The 23,196-nt window shown below is 34.1% G+C and overlaps 1 protein-coding gene across 3 annotated transcripts in view; it reads left to right on the top strand.

Annotated features, from left to right (window-relative positions):
• Positions 1–23,196, top strand: part of GRIA2 (glutamate ionotropic receptor AMPA type subunit 2) — a 152,486-nt gene that overhangs the window by 106,615 nt on the left and 22,675 nt on the right. For all 3 annotated transcript variants that reach the window (XM_041737789.1, XM_041737788.1, XM_041737790.1), the window contains exons 7-12: positions 3,458–3,625; positions 3,877–3,981; positions 4,666–4,776; positions 6,228–6,434; positions 6,936–7,306; positions 11,911–12,109. In XM_041737789.1, coding sequence (XP_041593723.1) covers positions 3,458–3,625; positions 3,877–3,981; positions 4,666–4,776; positions 6,228–6,434; positions 6,936–7,306; positions 11,911–12,109 — 1,161 coding nt within the window. The remainder of the gene's footprint in view (positions 1–3,457; positions 3,626–3,876; positions 3,982–4,665; positions 4,777–6,227; positions 6,435–6,935; positions 7,307–11,910; positions 12,110–23,196) is intronic.

Raw genomic sequence — 23,196 nt, 5'->3', positions numbered from 1 at the left:
TTTTTAATGTGCATTGCAGTACTTTTTTTTAATATCCAATTTATTCAGTTTAGGCTCTGTTTCCTATTCAATGACCTAGACTTTATTTTAAAAATTACATTGGCAATGAACTAATTACTGAATAAGAAAGCAAATTAATCACATATTTTTTTCTCTTAGGAGAATAGAAACAAACATCCATGTATGGCAGATAAATCCTGATGTCTTATCTTACTTCTCCAGATATTTTCTTAGGTAGATAGGATTTAAACAATGTCTTGATTACCATAATACATTTTTTCTTAAAAAAACAGTACAGGATTATTTAAGAATACTTGGGAAAAAATATAATCATGTATGCTTCCTCCCTATTTTTAGAACAACTTTTGTCTATTTTTCTTTCTCCTATCTGTTCAAAGGATATTACTATTTTTTTTACCACTGATTAATCAAGAAAGAGGGTGTTTTTTAATTTAGTTGTAATAATGTTTTTCACTAATTTTACAATTGACTATTCATATTGTTATATAACCTTTATTAGTATCACTTTTTAATGGCATTATACATTCTTAAAGCAGAAAGTATATATTTTAAACATTCTTCTCACTTTCAGAAATGTGGGTTGTTTTGAAACGTGGATGGATTTGTCACATACTATATTTTGCTAATTTCTCTCATGTACAGTTTGGAGAGAAAGGTTACAGATTTTTTGGAAAAAATGGTGATGGGTTTTATTTAGATGTGTCTCATTGAGATATCTGTGAGAGACTCAAATGAAACCATCTGGGGTATAATCTGAATATGTAGTGGGCTCACATATAGGCCTGCAATTCCATTGCTTAAGTGGTATCACATGAGACAGTAAGAAAACCTAGAGGTAAATATGAATATTTTATTACAGTTTACAGCACTCAGTGCACACGACCTCAAAATCATTTTCTCTTTTTCTTATTCCTACCAATCTTCCCATCAAATTTGACTCATTCATATGGTCAAATGAAAGTGATTCAACTAAACTAATATATGCAAAGATTAAATGATGATAAGCTCACACTGCTGTTTTAGTATTAGAAAAATGGAGGCTTATAAAATTTCTGGATGCATGGAGGGGATGATTCATACTACATAAACTATCTTTCATTTGCCTTACTGTAAGATCTCTCTATTAAAAGGATAAATCTGACATCTATCTACCATCAGACTGATTTGTAACATTATGATAGGCATATTGCAATGATCTGTTCATACATCTTTTCATTAGACTGGAAGAGAACGTGAATTGTGTTGCAAAGATAGGGTCCATATCAAGGTGTCTGGCTTCCCTGCCTGCATTCTTTCCTTCCTTCCTGAGTCTTTTCCATGTGTCTGGCCCTGCCCTGAGCTCTGAGAATTCAGCGGCGACAGATGAGTTTTCTACTTTCCTAGGGTAAATATTCCAGTGGGGAAGAGAGATGAAATAGAGAAATAAAGAATGAACATGATATTCAGATACTGGTAGAGACTATGAAGAAAATAAATAAGGTCATGTGAAGGGGAGTGACTGGGACCATGCTGGGCAGGAAGGACATCATTGCAGAAGTAATGTTTGAGCACATACATGTAATTTAAAGCCATGAACTGAGTGAGACCACTTAAAGCAAGGAAAGTTGATGTGGAATGACAAGCTTAGTAAATTCTTAAATTTTCTAATGAAGGAAACAGGAAAAAAAAAAGAAGTGAGTATTGGAAGGATATGTAAACCTAAGAAGCAGTTATTGTAGCTGTCATCTATCTATCTATCATCTATCTATCATCTATCATCTATCATCTATCTATCATCTATCTATCATCTATCTATCTATCTATCTATCTATCTATCTATCTATCATCTATCTATCTATCATCTGCCATCATCATCTATCTCTATTTGTGGCAGGAGATATCACAACATTTGAAGTGCTAAAGATGACCCAGTAGAGAGAGAAAAAAAAGCTGATGCAGAATATTGAGGGCATGATTGTAGATGAAATGTCCTTAGAAAGATTCAAGGGACTGCATTGGTGCACTGTTGGAGTGTCTGTCCCCATGTAGCAGCTTGGCCCACCTCATGTGTCATCCACTCAGGAAGGAAACAGAGAGAATGTGATCTTGGCAGCTTCATGGTTGAAAGATAAAGGATGTATGTCTGGAGGCTTCTATTTTTTTGGTAACATGTAGGCAAGATATTCAGCAGGAACTCTGAGAAAGAGGAATGTGCAGAGCTGTAGGTATTTGAGGACAGAAGAAAAGAGAAGGTATAAAATAGTCATTTTTGAGAGTGGAAGAACTAAGTGACTAAAGAAAGGAGAGGATGATTTGGAAAAACTAAGCACCCATTTTGGATTTGTGGTTAAGAATTTTAGGGTGTCATAAAATCAGTATGATATTGCATTTTTTGTGCAGCGTCACTGAACTTTTGTTGCCCAGAGATTGAAAAATGCACAAGAACAGAAATTTCCTCCATATTTGTTAGAGTTTTTATGTAAAACTTTTTTTGTAAAAATGTGATTTATCATTAACAGTAGCAGCATGATACATTTGGCACATGGTGGTATACATACATGCATGTAATAATGCCTATCCAGGCACTGACAATGCTTCATACTCTTAGACAATCTTTTATTCTGTTTGGCCCCCAGCTCCTGTAATAATCCTACTGCTGTCCCACTGGGATTTGAATACCATAAGTTTGGTACCAATGTTATTTTATCACAGACTGTCCAAGTATGAAGGTAGCATAGAAATTGTGAAATTTGGACACCTGGGTGGCTCAGTGGTTGAGCCTTTGGCTCAAGGCATGTTCCTGGAAGTCCCAGGATCAAGTCCCACATCAGGGTCCCCGCATGGAGCCTGCTTCTCCTTCCTGTGTCTCTGCCTCTCCCTGTGTCTCTCATGAATAAATAAATAAAATCTTAAAAAAAAAAGAAATTATGAAATTTGATGGTTCTTCTTCTTGATTACCATAACCACCTAGGGGATCTTTAAAAACAAACATTTCAAAGACTATTGCAGATCTATGTGAGCATCACTGAAGTAGAATTAGAGACTTCAACTAATCAATATTCTTTCCCTATTGCCAAATGAATACCTCGTTAGCAGAGGAAGATTTATTTGTAAATTTGATAATTTCCTAGAACCCCAGATCAGGCCATAAAGCGATGCTCTACCAAGAAATTGGTTCGAAAAGAAAATATACAATTATTATGAAAGGTCTCACCCAAAATAGCTAAGATACAAACGTAATAGGAAATACTTATTGTCAAGAGGATGCTCCACAGTCCCAATATTCTGTACCCCCAACCGCCTCAGATTCTTTGACTTCTAGATGCAGGAATTGTGTCTGGATTCTTGGACTGTGGATATGGTGTTGTATGGTGGCCAGCTGCAGCCCAGAGGGCCAGTGTGCGGTCAGTCTCTGGATTTTTTCCTATTCTTATGAAATGTGTGTGATGCTTTTCAGTATACTTCTGCTCTGACCTATGACGCCGTTCAAGTGATGACTGAAGCTTTCCGCAACCTACGGAAGCAGAGAATTGAGATCTCCCGGAGGGGGAATGCAGGAGATTGCCTCGCAAACCCAGCAGTCCCCTGGGGACAAGGTGTAGAAATAGAAAGGGCCCTCAAACAGGTTAGTCACTCCAAATGTTTGTGATTTTACTTCACAGTGGACACTATTTTTCCCCCTCTAAGTTCATCTCCTTGCTATGTTTAATGTAAAGTGAATATTATTTCCTAATGGCACAGAGGTAGGTTGGAGCATGAAAAGAAATCTTATACATGTAGTTTTCTTAACTTGAGCTCAGTGAGAGTAATCTGTACAGTTTGTATCTTTGGTTCGAGTAAATTGATAACTGTGCTACTTTCCCAATTCCTCATCAGGTTCAGGTTGAAGGTCTCTCAGGAAATATAAAATTTGACCAGAACGGGAAAAGGATAAACTACACAATTAACATCATGGAACTCAAAACTAATGGGCCCCGGAAGGTAAATCATTAGTGATCTAAAGGCAGTTTTCTCTGTGCGAGGAGGTGAGTTAGCTAACCCATCACCTCTTCTTCCAGACAGTCCTGGAAATGTATGTTCACATAGGTCGAGCTTAACTACTTCAAGAAACAGATGTATTTTTAATTATTTTTTCTAAATCTAACCCATTCATTTCTGGTAAGTAATACGGAAATGTAATCTTTAAACAACTGTGTGTAGAACTGTTTTTTGTTTTGTTTTGTTTTTTGATTGAGGTATAAGAAGTTTAATGATAAGAAAAGGAACTATCACTGACAGTTTATGGTTCAGAAGACAAAACATAGCTGGTGCACATATGCATTAATATCTTAATTCGACATGTTTCTTTTACCCGTTATGGATAAAATTCCATTGCTTGGATTTCATTTCTATTTCTGTATGCTCACTACCAAACAAATTTCCCTGGGAAAATAATGAGAAGTGAACATGAAGAGACAAGCCGTTTTTAAGAATTGCTACTGTTTCATTGTTTTTATAATCCCTCTTTCTGGTAGAGTCACAAAAATAGAAGATACGTCTTTGTTAAGAAGAAACTTAGTTAATGTAGATATAATTTTTGACTCATACATGAGTTTGAAGTTATTCAGTGCTTGGCTAATAGAAAGATCATTTTTCCATGTGCCTATCTTCTGTAACCTTTTTCAGATCGGATACTGGAGTGAAGTGGACAAAATGGTTGTTACCCTTACTGAGCTCCCTTCTGGAAACGATACTTCCGGGCTTGAGAATAAGACTGTTGTTGTCACTACAATTTTGGTAATAAGCTATGGATGCCTATGCTTTACTGCAGTTTTTCTTACAAAAAATATCTGCCATCTGGCATTGCTATTTTGTATTTTAGGATAATAACTAATGTAGTGCTGCTTTTTGCACTGTTTAATCATGTATAGCATATTTACTCCATCAAAAGGACTACACAGGCATTAGCTAAAGCATCCAAAATATTTCCTATCCTCTTGAATACTGAAATTTAGCTTGACAGATAATTCATGCACTGGTGCGTCCACAAGTGTGAACAACTGGGGAAAAGTCTGGAAGAGCGTTCCTTGTATTTCCTCACTTGCTTTACCTTTCACTTCCCATGCAATTCTGGTATCTTTACATGTATTAATAATGTTGGCAACATCTCTTTCTTTATAAGATGAACTCCTTAAAGATAAGGATGATTTTCCTTCTTTTTAACCCCAAATCTCAACACAGTTGTTGGCACATAGCCAGCTCTGAATGAATGAGACAAAATTGAACTGAATCTTGACCATGTAGGCTCTGAAGAGATGGAAGGTAGGTGTAGATCATCGTGGCAAGTTGTTGGTGCAGTGAGATGGAGGAAATGGGGTTCACTAGTAGTGCATGATTTTGTGACAAAATAATTGTATTTTATTTTACTATGTAGTGAGAAGAAAATTAGAGATAGTTAATAGGGATTTGGATAAAAACATTGGTTGGCATTTGGAAATATCTTAATAGGCGTAATCTAGACATGTGAGGGCTTTTGCCTCAATCATGCCATTGAGAGGGACTATCTCGCTGAACTCTCAAGTATGCTTGATACCACTTCCCGATAGAGAATATTGGGCTATGCTGTATCATTTTCATACTTCTTTTTTCTTATATTTACAGGGGGAAGCTACTCTCCAACCTTGTAATATTATTCTAGGATATTGTATCTCATAGATGAAGTGATACATGAAATCTGAGAGGGTAGCATCAATACATCACCATGTTAATGATTCTTGTAGTCTGTCCATTACTGCCTATGAACCTGATTTCCACATGAACCTTATCCTTGAAGCAGCAATCCACAGGGTTTTGGGTGAATGCTGGTTCTTGAGGTCAGCATAGTCCTAACCTAGATTAAGAGTGTGGTGGATCCAGAGTTGAATAAAACAGATGTTAAGCAGCGTTAATCCATCCTAAGCTCTAGGAGTCAACAAACATGACAAAGGGACATGCCAACAGTTTATGCTTTTGAGTTTCTTGCTTACTTTGGCATGGCTAGGTACACGCCATATTAATGAAATACAATGCTAGACATTTTTTTTCAAAAGCATTATGCTTAATTTTTTTCTACTGATATTTTCCATCATTCTTCTTCTATGATTTCTCTGGCTAATAGGTAATAATTAAATCAGAAGACTTGATTCAGTGAGAGTAGTTAACACAGCTATTTTTTTTTTAATCAATGAAAGCACTGTCTTTCCATATAGGAATCTCCATATGTTATGATGAAGAAAAACCATGAAATGCTTGAAGGCAATGAGCGTTATGAGGGCTACTGTGTTGACTTGGCTGCAGAAATCGCCAAACATTGTGGGTTCAAGTACAAGTTGACAATTGTTGGGGATGGCAAGTATGGGGCCAGGGATGCTGACACGAAAATTTGGAATGGGATGGTTGGAGAACTTGTATATGGGGTAAGTATAGCTCTTCTCCCAGATAAAGTCATTCAGTTTGAGCTCTTGTTGACAGAATGCCTCCCTTCCCTATAAAGTTCCTATATCTGACATTGTTGGTTTCCCACAATCCCGAAGAGTACTATCATATTTCCTTGTGAACATCTGAAAATTAAGGATAAAGTCAGAAGCAAACAGACATACTAAATGAGACAGGCATTCTATCTGTCTTGAAGCATATGAACCATATGCATTGTTCAAAGGCTACAAGGGCATAGATGCAGTGTAGAGATGTAATTATCATCATCAAGTCAAATGGGTGGACTGTGTATTTATAAAAAGGAGGAATATTCGGGGAACAAATTGCTTTTTTGCTTATTCTTTACTGGGACTCCAGCAGGGAAATAAATATTGACTTTTTCCTAATTTCCTTTCCTTCCCTTTTGTAACCATGTAATGTAACCATGATTCCTTTCTGACCGTGACTCTGGGTACTATTACTTTCATTTGTTTCCCTTACAGAAAGCTGACATTGCAATTGCTCCATTAACTATTACCCTTGTGAGAGAAGAGGTGATTGACTTCTCAAAGCCCTTTATGAGCCTCGGGATATCTATCATGATCAAGAAGCCTCAGAAGTCCAAACCAGGAGTGTTTTCATTTCTTGATCCTTTAGCCTATGAGATCTGGATGTGCATTGTTTTTGCCTACATTGGGGTCAGTGTAGTTTTATTCCTGGTCAGCAGATTTAGCCCCTACGAGTGGCACACTGAGGAGTTTGAAGATGGAAGAGAAACACAAAGTAGTGAATCAACTAATGAATTTGGGATTTTTAATAGTCTCTGGTTTTCCTTGGGTGCCTTTATGCAGCAAGGATGCGATATTTCGCCAAGGTTGGTTACTCACCTGCTTCAACTTTGTGCATTTTAGGTCTCAAGCAGATATTCATGGTGTTTATGAATTCACTATAAAGAACTAAACAGCTGCCGACTACCTGTCCAAGCAGTTTAAGACTCTTAAGGACAGACCTTTACCGTTGGCATAAGTCTGTGAAATACTTGAGCAATGTTCTAAGAATGTTGATCATGTATTTTCTGGTGAAATTATACACACCATGGAGAGGCTATAAAATGCATAAGGTTCCTATCATTCCATGCCTTCTTGGAGGGGTACCGTGTTTTTGCTGCATATTCTCATTTTACAGTCATCTGTGTGTTGATCCACAGACCTGTATATGGGAAAATGGGCAACATTACTTATTAACTACAAAAGCAACAACTTGTTTACAGAACTTCATTGGCACACATCCCATCTCTTTTATTTTCCCATTGTTAGCTCATGTGAATGATATCAGAAAGACATTGTAAAATTTGCTTTTTTTTTTTAAAGATTAGGTTGCTGAATTAAAGGGAACATATGATAACGTGTCTTCCAAGTATTTAGAAATACATAGTTGAGTAATAATGATGACTGATTCATTGCAGCTTGTGCCAAATTGAATAGCAATACACACACACATAATGAAATAAATTTCTGCACCTCTAGTCTCATAATGATATATTAGTTTCTGCACTAGGATGCCTAAATATAATGAATATCTCACAAAGTATATTTTGCCTTTGTTCATGTTACATACATGAATAAGAAGGATAGCCATATCTGGCTCTTCAGAAGAATAAATCATGCTTTTTCTAGTGTGACCTTTTCAAATTTATTATTATTTTTTTATCTTTTCAAATTTAAAGCCTAAATTAGAGTCTACTGACACATTTTGATCTAAGTTTGATTACTCTCCTTTGATTCTATGGGATATCTTAATAACTAGTAAAGGGGAAGGCTTTTCTAATCCTATTTCATTATATTGTTAGTTTTTGAGCACTTTGGAGATAACTGATTAATATCAAAAAACTATATGAGAAACTCAAAAATTTGTCTTTTATAGTGTTGTATACTCCACCCAGTGAGATAAATTAAATGTATCGTGTATGCAGAAATGATTAATGGCTTACTTTTCTGTTGGTAGGACGCATTGTTATGAATTATTTGGACCTAAACAATCTTAATTCCCTGTGACTTCTTTATGGAACTGCACTGAATCAGAAATATGCCAATGGTATTTGCATGGCATATATGTATCATAATTTTATTTTTTTATTTTTTTATATAATAATTTTAATATAGAGTACAGAGCATTACAGAAATACATAGTAATATTATATATAACAATATTATATATATAATTATGATGAGCTCTGACAAAATATATGACATTCATAGGTTTATCTCTATATTTAGTTTATCTGATTTAAGTTAAGATAAAGAGAAGTTTCTAATAATGAGGGAGAAAATACTAACTAAATTGGGATCTCAGAGAATATTTGGGTCCATAAATAATAATAAAATTATTTATCCTGGGTACAATGGCTACTGAAGTGTAACGTTACTTTAATCCTGAGATATAAGGCAATTATCCTAGGGTAACATTAACTATGCTCTGCCTTTTGAGTAAGTGAGGAGAAGTATATGAGAATCATTATAAAGTAAGATCTATTGATCTGGGTTCCTGTAGATGGATTCTTAGGTTTGTTTGCCTTACTCCTCCTGCATCATGGCTCTGAGTTAGTTGTTTTGGTGTCCAGTGCTTGTCAAGGAACAGAAAACATATTAATAGGGCCTGAAGCAGAGGGCACATCTAACAATCTGTGTTACCCCAAGGTCCACCATGACATAACTTTCCACAAGCCCGTTTAGTAAAATATGGCCTTTTTTTCCTGTGAATTTGATTTCATTCATGAGTCATGACTTACTACAATTTTGCATATAATAATTTTTATAATTTTTATTTCCTGGTAAGATAAATAGATTTCAGGTAGTATATTTTTCCTTGTTATCAACTGATTTATTTTTTGCCACAGAATATATATGAGCAAAGTTCGCTTTGCTAAAAAAAAAATTTTAAGTGTACATATCTTTCATTCTGTATTGTGTGTTTAAATATTGAACACACTGCATAATATTGGCAGATTTCATAATTTTTTTAAACAAACCAAACTATCTTTTTTTACAATGAAATACTGGTTACTCCAGGTTAGAAAAGAAGAATAGAGAAGCCTAGTATCTAATAATGGTGATGATGATGATGATAATGATGATTCATGAAATACACAGATCACTTTGAGATGCTCTTTAAATATTTTGAAAGATATTTATCACCTCTTTTCAAGTAGAATATGGTATGGAACTATATTATTAATATTAATGGGACATTTAAATTTTAATCTGGAACGATTTATTGAACTGAATCAGTCATTTTTCTGAAATTAAGTTTCAAGTGTTTTAACTATAGTTGTCTGAAGCCTAGAATCACAGAAACTGTGAGAGCAAAAATGCTATAAAGTTGACTTTTATTTTCCTGCTTGCCTCTGTTTTTTTCCCTAATATCTCAAAAGGATTCCAATGCATAAAAATGTCATTCTTAAAACAATTATTTAATAGAGATTTAAAAGAAACGGTAGAATAAAAATAAAGAAATGATAGCATGTGTGTTTATTTGCTCCATGAGTGCAGGTTCAGGGAGGTGAAGGTTTGTTTTTAATTAGAGAAACCATTTTTGTCTCTCACTGTAAGACATAAATTGAATTTTCCCTCTGCATAAAATTTCTCAGGAACTCTTTCTGAAACATTAATTGATCCTTTGAAAACACTTATGAATGAGTAATAAATTGCTCAAGAATTTTCTGTTTTGAATGATGTATAAGTGCAGCTAATTTTTTGAGATATCTTGTGAAACTTTAAATAAATTGGCATATTTAAGCTCATTAAATCTGACATAAGCCATGGAATAGAGAACAGCTTATGTCTTTAACTTGTGTTTAATTTACAAGTGGGACAGAATTATTATAAAAATGATTCTGAAATACACTGCCAATTACCATGCAGTGTATAATGTCAAAGCAATTACCAAGAAGTCGGTTTTGTTTTATGGGATTTCAGCTGCCCTCTTAAATATGGGATACATGTCCTATAATTATACCTTCCATTGTTATGGAATAAATAGTGAACATTTTGAGAGTGGCTGTGTCTACACAAGAGGTTTCTTAAATTTAAAATGTATTTAACATCCTTTTTGGGATATAAGAGAGTAGTTAATTTTTTCCATCCAGTCATATTTATTTAATTCTTTGCATCTCTCAGAGACTATGAATAAGACTCTTAATTATATTCTTTTTCCTTGCTTGCTCTCTTTCACTTTTAGCAATAGATGCTCTTATCAAAAAAAAATCTTTACTTTTAAATTAGCTTCCCACTTTTTCTTAACCTCTAGAAGAGTTTGTTCTACAAATATTACCCAATCATTTGATACAGTATCTGTTTCATCAAAAAGTGTTATTTCTTACTGTAAAATGTCAAGAGGTCTGTTTTAGGCCATAAATTACCAAACATTTGTAATTTAAATTTTTAGAAATGTTACCTCTTCACTGTAGCAAGTTTAATTTTTGGGCATAACAGTTATTAACCCAAAATGTTATTGTATTAGATTGTTAAAATTACTTAAATTTCTTATATGTAGAATCCCACCAAATCTTTCAAAATAATAGACTATGTATCTATTTCCATATCTACAGATCTACCTAAGTTTCAAAGTACATAATTAGGAATCTATTAAGCTTTTAAAAAGTATTTTACATATGAATTTATGGTCAAAGAAATATTGTTATTTTATTATGTTGCAAATTAGGAATTTGTATCTTGGCAGACTTTTAAATGTCTAATTTTGTTTTCCTTGAGTTTTCTTTTTTCTTAAGCAGGAGGCACAGAGGAACAGGGTGGTAGCAGTCCATGCCATGAAGCCTCAGATTTTTGTTCATTAACAAATATGTTTTGTGTCACCCCTTTGTTTATTGTGTCATTTTTTCCCATTTTTCTATCCTGCACTGTATCTAAAACCTATGTTTTTGCACACACAAAAACTCAATGAAATTTGGGACTTTTTTGAGGGTTTTGGAACTTTATTGGCTAAATTAAAGGGAGGGTTTCTTCTGTTTAGAGCTACATCTATGGTGCATGTTCTTTTATTTTTAATACTTGATTTTGTTTGTCAGCATTATTGTGAGTTTTACGAGTGATCTTAAATTCTCTTGTTCATATTTACTTATGTCAAGAATGAACAGTAGGATGGGCATTGGCAGGATTATTTGCACATTTCTTGAAATTGCTTCATTATGAAATTTCATACCATAGACGATTTGGGTATTATAACTATGAAGGAATCTGAGGAATCCAAAGTTTTGGCCTCTAGGTAGCTTATTAAATTTAGCTACTCTGTACTCCTTACACAAAATGCTTAATAATTTCTAGTTCTATTAATTAGCAGATATATTGAAAAGTAAAAAGTTAAATATGCCCATATAAGTCAATATTTGCATAATACTGCTAACTTGGTTTTTTATTAGGTCATTCATTTCACTTTACAAATCCATTTCATACTTGTTATTAGATCCCTCTCTGGGCGCATTGTTGGAGGTGTGTGGTGGTTCTTTACCCTGATCATAATCTCCTCCTACACGGCTAACTTAGCTGCCTTCCTGACTGTAGAGAGGATGGTGTCTCCCATCGAAAGTGCTGAGGATCTTTCTAAGCAAACAGAAATTGCTTATGGAACATTAGACTCTGGATCCACTAAAGAGTTTTTCAGGGTAAGAGATTCTGCTTTGTTAACTTTTGATTTTGATCTTAAAATGTAACCATTTTAAATTTTGTCCTTCCTCACTCCCTCCTGTACTGTACACAAAGGTACCATGTAGTGACCCCCATCTGTCTCTAACTCTGTTTCTGTTCTTGACCTTGTCTCTATACCTCTCCTTTCTCCATCCCTATCCTCAGCTCCATCTCTATTTTCTCTTGCCTAACTCCTTAGGAGGAAAACACAACATTACAATAGAATTATAGCTTCATAAAGAATGTTTCAAAAATAATAATCTAAAATATACTTTGCTTCAATTTTGTTTCAAAAGTGTGTTTTCTTTAAAATTTTAAATAAGCATGACTGTCATATATTTTACATAGTTTACATTTGAAGACTCACTTTAAAATCCGTTATGTTAATTCTGTATCAGGAGAGAGATCATATAAATGTGTGAAAATTCTGAATTTTTTAAAAACTCTCGAAGGAAAGGCTAACAAAGGTCTTCAACTTCCTAACTTTTAAAATGGCATAATTATAACGTGTCTATTAAGCATATTTTACTTTTCAAAAAAAATTGTGGCCTTACAGTATTTATTTATAGGACAAGCCCAAAAACCTGATGTCCGTATAATTTTCTTTCACTATACTATTTTCTCTATATAAGAACTCATTCTATTAAAAAGTTTAAATACAGCTGATAAACTTAGATCTCAAGCCAATATATATATAAAACGTACAGTGATCCCTGATAATACAACAAAATCTTTGAATGCATCTGAATTTGCTTGAGTGAGATCTAGCATCTAGTGAGAATTAGGATTAGGACTTCAACTTCGAGTTGAAGTAGGAGAGTATACTTTGAAGACTGTTTCATCCACGTTGCCTCTGGTGGCAATTTCCAGATACTTCAGCTGAGCTGAAATATGGTAGGAGAACAAGTGTGAGGGAGCAGACCATAGCTGATAACATAATAATCTGAGTATGTATAGGGAGGGCAGGACCTTGATCCTTTCTTTAAGCACAGCAATTTAACCACAGAAGTGTAATCAATCAATAGGCAACTACTTTGATTTTAATGCAGTTTTCTGTATGAGTGTTATAATACAGATTTGCTACTAATGAAAACTTGTTTTAATTTATGAACATATATGTAATATGCATATAAATACTCTTAAAGGAGCAAATGTTCTAACTTGATCATACAGTGGACCTATTAAATTAGAATAGTGTGTGATTCTCTATTAGAAGTGTATTTTGAAGCAGTTTTTATTATTTGTATACTAGTAGGACTTGGATTTATTGTATTTATATATTTTATTCATATTCTTCCTTTGAAGTAAATGAAATAGGTGAATGAAGAAAGGCACCTGCTATATATCATGGTTTACTTATTAGTGCTACTCAATGTTAGTTAAAATAATCTTATTTGTTTCTAGACACTGTCTTACAGATTAGTGTATATATGTTGAGTTACTGTCATTAGCTTGTGTGCACAACAGCAATACCAAGTACTCTTATCAACTGTACATTGACATTTCCAGAGCTTTGCAGTATACCATTACTCAGTCAGTCATAGAAACATATATGTAATAATCAAGATGCTAAGATTTCATGGTCGGTATACTCACGTGCCCTAGTAGACACGATGAGAAGGCTAGGTGACTCTGGGAAAAAAAATGCTGTAATTCTTGTGTTTCAGTGCACTAATTCCATGGAGACCATGTTCCAATATGCAGTGTATTTGTCACTATGTATATACACTTGTCAATGTAATTTGTGGTGTGCCATTTGGCAATGTAAGATTGTGGAGCTTACCCTTCCCAAAGTAATAGGGAAGTGATATTGAGTAATTAGGCAAACTGATAACTTCTATTAGCATAGCTTCCCAAAGCAGTTACTTATGCATTATCTATCTATCTATCTATCTATCTATCTATCTATCTATCTATCTATTTAGTTATGATTTTATTTATTTATTCATGAGAGACACACAGAGAGAGAGAAAAGAGGCAGAGATATAGGCAGAGGGAGAAGGCAGGCTTTCTGCAGGGAGCATATTGTGGGACTTGATCCTGGAGCTCCGGGATCACACCCTGAGCTGAAGGTAGATGCTCAACTGCTGAGCCACCCAGGCATCCTTCTCTTTGCTTATTTTTTGTTAAAGTATAATTAACATGCAGTGTTATATATAGTAGCTTCAGGTGTACAATAAAATGATTCAGCAGTTCTCTACATTACTCCGTGCTCATAACGACAAGTGCTTTCTCAGTCCCCTTTATCTACTTTACCCATTGCCCCCAACCCCACAACCACCAGTTTGTTCTCTGTATTTAAGAGTCTGTTTTTTTTTTCTTTGTTTGCTTGTTTGTTTTGTTTCTTAAATTCCACATATAATTGAAATGGTATGATATCTGTCTTTGTCTGACTTATTCTACTTAGCATTATTCCCATGCAGTCCTTATGGCTGAGTAATATTCCATCGTGTTAGATATCCCATCCTCTTTATCCCATTATCTTTTTGAATCTGACAATACTTCTCCCTGATAATCATGTCAGTGGTTTTTGTTTGCATATGCATTATTAAGCCAAAGCTCAGATAATTTTGTGGACTTGACCAAATTCAGCAGCTAATAAGTGTGCTGAGCTCTTATACTCTCTAGGGTTCTTTTAATGTCCCCCCCCCTTTTTTTTTCTTTTTAACTTGCAGAGAGAGGTCTTTGGATTTATTTTGCTGCTGTGCCCAGGCTCAGTTTTGGTTACATCTATGTTTGCTTGTGTGGTATTAGAGAATTATAATGGTAGAAAGTCAGGCAGGGCTTCACCATTCCTCTTGACATCCCTTCCAAAGGAACTGTTGATGAATCAACTTTGGTTAGCTCTAAATGCATATGGCATTGCAGCCAGCTTATGCGTGTCTAGAAGAAGAGCATGGACTCCAAAGTACTGACAGGCCACACGGTTTATTGTATTAATATTGATTGCCAGTAAAGGGAAGCTAACATCATCACATCATGTAACAGCACACATCACCAAAGTGGAAAGGAGCTTGTCATGTTAATTCTCCCATTGACATTTATGACAATAAAGGTAATTATTTACATTTATTGTAATTTGAGAAATTACAGATACAAAAGGTTTGTTTCTCAAAGTTGGATTAAATAAAAGGGTACTGCTAAATCATGAGTAATTTTGAATAATTTTGCTAACCATGTTAGTGTTTGAGAATTGGGTGCCATGATGCTAATAGTGAGGAGAATCTTATTTTAGTTTTTGACTCCCCAAAATATTTTCTAGGATGCTGTGGCTTTCCAGCTGTATTCATAATGCCTCATACCTTTTCACAGAAAGTTGATAGCGGTAGTATAGGAAGATCGAATAAAGAGATTCTCTTTCCAAAAAAAAGAATTTCTCTTTAGAGTATTATGTAAAATGTATTGAGTAAGGTGAAGCCGATTCATAGACATTATTAAAGCAAAATATAATTGATTTTCATTAACATTCTTTCATATTCTTTCATAACCCTTAAATCAGAGGGTATATGATAATTTGTCTGTTAGCTGTAGTCTGGTTGAATTTTTAAGCTTCTGGTGGAAAGTGTTACACAGAAAATCCTCCCTGTTTCTATTCCTAAAATTAATATGCACCACACATCTTGGGCCATCCTCTCTCTCAACTGTCCTTTAGTACTAGGCATGCCTGGGGCTCCTGTAAGGTGGATTCAGGACAAAGTGAAAGCTGGCAGATCGATTATCATGGTGCCTGGTCTGTCAGGAAAGGGGATCTAGATGGAGTGGGCTGAAGTTTGACTGAAGACTTGTATGCTTTGTTCCCTGGCCATCTGTTGTGCTTACTTTGAGATCTAAGACAACTAATTACATGTGGAAGAGAAATATTTACCATTTTTACCATTTGCTAGTATTTAAAGTTCTAACAGTTATCTTATGTTTCCGAATATGGCTTAATCTGGCTTCGTTGAAAACTCTTTCCTTATTACAATGTTTATAACTAGGGATCTTATTTATTTATATTAGTAAAAATTTTCTACTGTTCCAAAGGTTGTCAAGCCAGTTTTTTGTTTTTATCACATCAAGAGCCTTAGATTTAGTCATTGGAGAAATTGATTTGAGAAGCCAGGTCATTGTCTAAATTTTAAAGATATAGGACTAGCTAAGGAATGAAAAATAGTTTGTTGTCTTTTGTCTGAATATAACAAATGTTTCCTAAAAGTCTATCTTTGTTGGGATGAAAGCACATTATTTAAAATTATAAGATGAATATTTTATCCCCTTTATAGGGACCTATCTGTTTTGTCCTAAGATGATATGAGTTACCCAGTTTAAGTCTAAGGTATTTTCAGATTTCAGGTAAATAACTTAATGAATTGTGTTATTATAATATCACTTTAGTAAAGTCCATAAATGTGCATCAGGTTCAGAATTCCAATTTCAGCTCTAAATTTTCTAATTTAAAATTAGTGATAACCAGTAAGACAAATATGAATGAAATACTTACTTTTTTCTGCTAGAGAGTGACAGTAAATGGAGACAATCTTGTAACCACCAAGAGGTATAGGGGGAAAGACCCTGCATCTTCATTTTTCAGGGTTTTCTGCTATGAAACTCATGTACATTCTTTTACAGAGTGAATGATAAAGTCTGACTCATTTTGGAGCACTGATCATCTCTAATTATAGTGCCACTGTAGCATACCTATAATTAAGAAAGAATTAGGCTTTCAATTATAAACCACTATTTTTAGAGTTTCACATTTTGACAATTTCTTCTCTCAATAAAAGAGGACAGGTCTTGAATTAGATGAGTCTGAAAATGATTTTATAGGAACTATATGCATTAGGTTCCTATAGAAACATAGCTTTGGGGGATAGGAAATGGCTTTATAAATAGACCTGTCATTCACTAGTCAATCCATGAAACACAATTATCACTTGCAGATAAGTACTACTTCATACCTATCCTAAATTCCCCAGACTGCAATCTGTTTATTTGCTCTGGTTTTCTCTGGAAGGATGAGGGCCAGGGTATACCATCTGAATAAGTGATCTACTTTAATTATGCTGACTTTGGAAGAAAAAGATTCTAGAACATTGTCAAAATAAAAGTATTCTTCTCATATAGTGAAGTTAATTATTCCATTCTCAGATGGTAAAGTTAGTCTGATAATCCATTAAACTATACTGTTGTTAACCAATATCACAGCAGGACGCCTGGGTAGCTCAGCAGTTGAGGGTCTGCCTTCCACTTGGGGCTTGATCCTGGAGTTTCAGGATCAAGTCCCACATCGGGCTTCCCTCAAGGAGCCTGCTTCTCCCTCTGCCTGCGTCTCTGCCTCTCTGTGTGTCTCTCATGAATAAATAAAATCTTAAAATAAAAAAAAAACAGTATCATAGAGTTTTGTAGAGCTTACAAATAGTATAAATGATAGTGTTAATGCAGATGTTTCTTATCTGAGTGAAAACTAGTTTGAAATTTTCCTTTCATATATATATATAAATATTTGCATATAAAAATGTTATTATTTATTACCGTATGATATGATCATATGTTTATGATTTACTATAAATAATCACAATTACCAGAGAATTACAATAATTTAAATTATATTTTTATTTTATTACATTTATTTATTTATTTATTTATTTATTTTTTATTTATTTAGAGAGGGAAGAGAAAGCTGGGAAGAGGGACAGAAGGACAGGAAGAAAGAGAATCTTCAGCAGGCTCCACGCCCCGTGCAAGCCTGATGTGGGGGCTTGATCTCATAATTCTGAGATCATAACCTGAGCCAAAATCAAGAGTCAGTCACTTAACTAACTGAGCCATCCAGGGACCCCTAAATTATCTATTAAAAGGCTACAAACTTAAAAAAAAATTAAAAAGAAAAAAGAAAAGGCTATAAACTTTTTTCAATTCTTCTGTGGCCTAAATACATCTACTTATATTTACATATAAAACCTTTCATTTGGGATCCCTGGGTGGCTCAGCGGTTTAGCACCTGCCTTTGGCCCAGGGCGTGATCCTGGAGTCCCGGGATTGAATCCCACATAGGGCTCCCTGCGTGGAGCCTGCTTCTCTCTCTCTCTCTCTCTCTCTGTCTCTCATGAATAACTAAATATAATCTTTAAAAAAAAAACTTTGATTAAAAAAATGTTTACAAATAAAATGTTTAAGCTATTATAACAACTTTCCTATGGAAATACATTAAGTACTATTTCATTAAAGTTACATTTTGCTTCACTTATTGCCTATATTTAGTGATAAAATAGCATAATTTCTTTATTGATATTTTTATAGAACAGATTTCAATGATTTGTGGTGGCTTTTTATACTTATTTCATTACATCTAAGTAATGACTTCTTATCACTGTTTCCAATGTATCCTCAATTTCTGTGTAGGTTGAAATATGTATATATATTTATATGTGTGTGTATATATGTATATACATATATATACTTCTAGCTTTCTAGATATGAATATATATGCTTCTAGCTTTCTATATATTAATGTATTTACATATGCATATTTTTCAATATTTTAGAAATGAAATGGGTATAGCCATATGTATATATGTAGCTACTAATATCAAACTAGACCTTTATAGACCTTTTACTCATGCTTAAATATTTAAATGTTTTCTTAAATACTAAGTGCTAAATAAAAGCTGAATATGAATAAATTAGCAATAAGCACTATATGAATTCGTTGTAGGTCACTTATGTCATGGTTGGTCATATTACTAGAGATTTTTCTTCCTAAATTTCTTGGGGGAACCTGATTACTACTTAACCATCTGCATAGCTGACAGCTCTGCATGTTTAAAGTTTCTCTAGATGATCCAGAACAACTTGAAATCATTTCTTCTCTCGTTGTCAGGCTGTTATTGTTATTTTTTGTTTTTTTTTTTCCTGATATTTACATTGTTCTCACCATTACACAAAACCTCTGAGAACAGCGTTGCATTCACAAAGACTTTAAGAATACTCTTAGTGTAAGCTGCTGAGAAAGCTTGTGTTCTTTCATTTCAACTAAATTTAACTGGTTTAACAGTGTAAGAAAGGTCAAAATGTTAGGAGACTTTGTTAATGTTTCCTTTAAAAATTAGTGTCCGATTTAAAGATCTTTAAGTATAGTCAGTAGTTCCCAAATTTGTAGGAATATAAATAAATTTATGAGAACATATTGAACCATGTTTTCTATGATCAAAGTGCTATGGAAGAAAAAAAATAATATGTCTATTTCCTGAATTATGATTATTGTGCAAAGCTGTAGCTTCTTCCAGAGTAATTATATTATTTTGCCATCTCCTCTTTCCATGGCAATACTCAGCAAATTTAATGTGTACTCCATGTGATCACTTCATGTGGAAACCACCCTTGTCATACAGAGGGGATCTTAAGAGCTCATATTATTCACTAGAAGAATAATTTTACTCTAATCAGATTACAGAGGCTTTCTTTATTGTCCATATTAAAAGAAAATGCTCCTTTCTCACTACCATCCAATCATGAGGACAGTTATTCTAGCAGAAAAGCTTCAAGCAGTGGAGAAATTTCAAAATTAATCTCTCATCTCAACACATACCCAAATTCCTGTTTAGATGCTTCAGAGAAGATCAATATCAGTATAAACCTATAGGGGTAACTTGAACATGATGATGTCATGTTCAACTCACTTTATTTTTGTGGTTAAGTAAAAGAATCATTATTTAATAAAAGAACTTGTGTGGTATTCATACTAGTTGCCGTAGTAATTAATTAATCATATTTATTTAGTATACTTTAATAATTATACTTATTTATACTTATTTAATTTAATTATACTTATAGTTTTGTAGAGAAGTGGAATTTTGCAATCATTTAAATATATTGGAATCAAATCTGAACTAAATATAAATATTGTTGATAAAATTTTAAGAGCTGTTTAATTAGACATTTGATATTTGAAGGAAAACTTGATACTTAAATAATGTACAATGCATGTTTCCAGCATATAATATTGCTCCAGATCAAATTGAGTGATTACCAAAAACAAGTTGCTAATTAGGTGGCTGCTTATTTTCACAGGGAAATGAGTTTAGAAATAAAATGACAATTGGAAAAAACAAATGTCACACTCCTAAAAAAAATGTTATTTAAGATTTAATTTAAAGAAATAGAGAAAGGGTCAAGAGAGTGATGTCACCAAGATGGTGAAATTGGAAGCCCCAGACCCTCCTTTTCCCCACCCTAGACACTGCCTCAACACAAAACTGACCAGTTTTCTTTGAAAGAAATCCAAAAACAATTTAAGGGGCTTCTGTGAATGGAGTATCAAACCAACCATGTCAAACTCTGTAAGAAAATTCATGACATTCACCATAATTGGGAGGAAGTGCCTGTTCTTGGCTTTTCCCTGGGGGAGAGAAAGGGAAGACTGGACTGTATGTCTATATTCTGACTTTTTAGAGGAACTGGTTTCTGCGTTGCATGATTCGAAACACTGACAAAAGAGCAAGCAGTTGAGAACTGCTGAGAACAAAGGCAAAGGTTTGAGCTAGCATATATTCAACCTAGATCATCTCCTCCAGGTCAGTGTGGAAAGTGGCAAAGAACTTTCAACTTCCAGCTTCCCTTTGGGGAGGAATAAAGTTGGAGTGTGAGGGTAATGCTTTGGCTTTTTGCGGGGAGAGTGACTGCCCAAGGGACTGGGACCTGGGATATTCTAGACATCTTGGGGCTGCTGAAAACAAAAGAGAACTGAATGGCTTGCTGCTGCTTCAGAGGATTTGTGGTACAGCAAACAGAAGCGAATACAGTTTGGTAACCATGCCCTTGGAAGAAGGAAGAGAAGAGTGGAACATGCATCCAATGTTCTAGACTTTTGGTAAAGTACCCAAGGGACTGGTCTTTGTCTTGCCTGAGTTGGGTGTGCTAATGGGAACAGCACTCTATAAGCCTAGGGCCTCAATGACAATAAAGATCTGAGTGGTTATGCCAGCTCCAGAGAACCAGCAGTACTGCATACAGATACCGGAAAGAGCAAGAGATTCTAAGCTTCTGAAAAAGGATACTGACAAATTGCTCTAATTGAAAATTTACACACACAAGTCCAAAGACTGCACATCCACAGAAAAGGTTTGAGAAGCCTTCAGAATATTACCCAGGATGATTGGTGAAGATGTTTCTCTATACAAATTAATCCATAAAGACTGGAGAGGTGGCTATTCTTAAAAATGCATGATCCCAAAACAAAGTTAAAAGGCACATGAAAAACACAAAGAAATATGGCCCAGTCAAAGGAAAAAAATAATCACCAGAAAGTGACACTAAAAGAAAATAGAAGTATGCGAATTATCTGACAATACCAAATAACTGTCACATAGATGCTCAAAGAGCTCAGGAAAAATGATGCATGAACAAACTGAGAATTTCAACAAAAAGAAGATATTTTTAAAAATATATTTTGGAAATGAAGAATACAGTGTCTGAATTGAAAAATTCATTATATGGATTCAACATCATTCTTGACCAAACAGAAGGAAAAACCAGGAAATGTAAGACTAGGCATTTGAAATTATGCAAATAGAAGCAACAAGACAAAAGAAGGAAAATTAGTGAAGAAAGCCTAACGGGCTTTTGAAAGGACTAATATACACATTATGGGAGGCACAAAAAGAGAAGAGAGATAGAGGGGCAGAAAGCTTATTTAAAACAATAATGGTCCCAAACTTCCCAAATCTGGGGAGGAAATAAGTTCATGAAACACAAGGAATTCTGAGAAGGAGGACCCAAAAAAGTGTACACTGAGAAACATAATAAATTGTCAAATGGCAAATACAAAGAATTCTGAAAACAGCAAGAGAAATGTGACTTGTCACATACATGAGTATCCATAAAACTACTACCAGGTTTATCAGCAGAAACTTTGTAGGTCAGAGGAAGTGAAATGATATATTCAAAAAGCTGGGAAAAGAAAGAAAACTGCCAACCAAGAACACTATATCTGACAAAACTGTCCTTCAAAAATGAAAGAGAAATAAAAGACTTTCTCAGGTAAATAAAAGTTGAGAGAGATCATCAACACTAAACAGCCTTACAAAAATATTAAAGGGAATCCTTTAAGTTGAAAGGATGCTAGACATCAACACAAAGGCATATGAAAGTACAGCATTCATTGATAAAAGTACATAATATAGACTAACAAAGAATAGCATAGTACTATAATAGTGTTGTCTAAGTCTTTTAATTCTGGCATAGAGATTAAAATATAAAAGTATAAAAATAACTATATGGATTATGTTAACTGATACATAATATAAAAAGATTAATTTGACATCGATAATATAAATTAAGAGTGGAGGAGTAGAAAGAGTATTTATATGCAATTAAAGTGAAATTCTTAGAAGCCTAAAATCATTTTTATGGTTATAAAATGTTTTATATAACTTCCAAGGTAACTATAAAGAAACAACCTATAGAAGTTACACAAAGAAGTAAGAAAGTAATCAGTGTGTCATTGCAAACAAAATAATAATAATTTAAATACAAAGAAAGATGGCAAGAGAGGAAAAGATGAATAAAAATGTTACAAAGTGGACAGAAAACAATTCACAAAATAGTAGGGTAACCTATCAGTAACTTTAAACGTAAATGGATGAAACTCTCTGATCAGAAGATATAGGGTAGGATACCAAAAGGAGCAAGAGATTATAAGCTCACTGGAGAATTCTACCAAACATTTAAAGAATTAATGGTAATATTTTTCAAATTCTTCCAAAAAATAGGAGAGGGAACAGTTCCAAACTCCTTTTATGAGGCCAGCATTACCCTGATACCAAGCCAGAAAAAGATACTGGAAGGAAAGAAAACTAGAGGCCAATATCCCTAAAAATATAGATGCAAAAATTCTCAGCAAAATACCAGTTAGCCAAACTCAACAGCACATTAAAGGGATTATAGATGACCATGACTAAGGGGAGTTATCCCTGAGATGCAAGGATTTTCAGTCTATGAAAACTAATTGATGTAATAACACCACAATTGCAGAAAGAAGAATAAAAATCTCATGATCATCACAATAGATGCAGATAAAGCACTGGAC

The sequence above is a fragment of the Vulpes lagopus genome, chromosome 23, assembly GCF_018345385.1.
Source record: "Vulpes lagopus strain Blue_001 chromosome 23, ASM1834538v1, whole genome shotgun sequence".
NCBI classification, from domain to species: domain Eukaryota; kingdom Metazoa; phylum Chordata; class Mammalia; order Carnivora; family Canidae; genus Vulpes; species Vulpes lagopus.
This window is presented reverse-complemented; position numbering and strand designations above follow the sequence as displayed.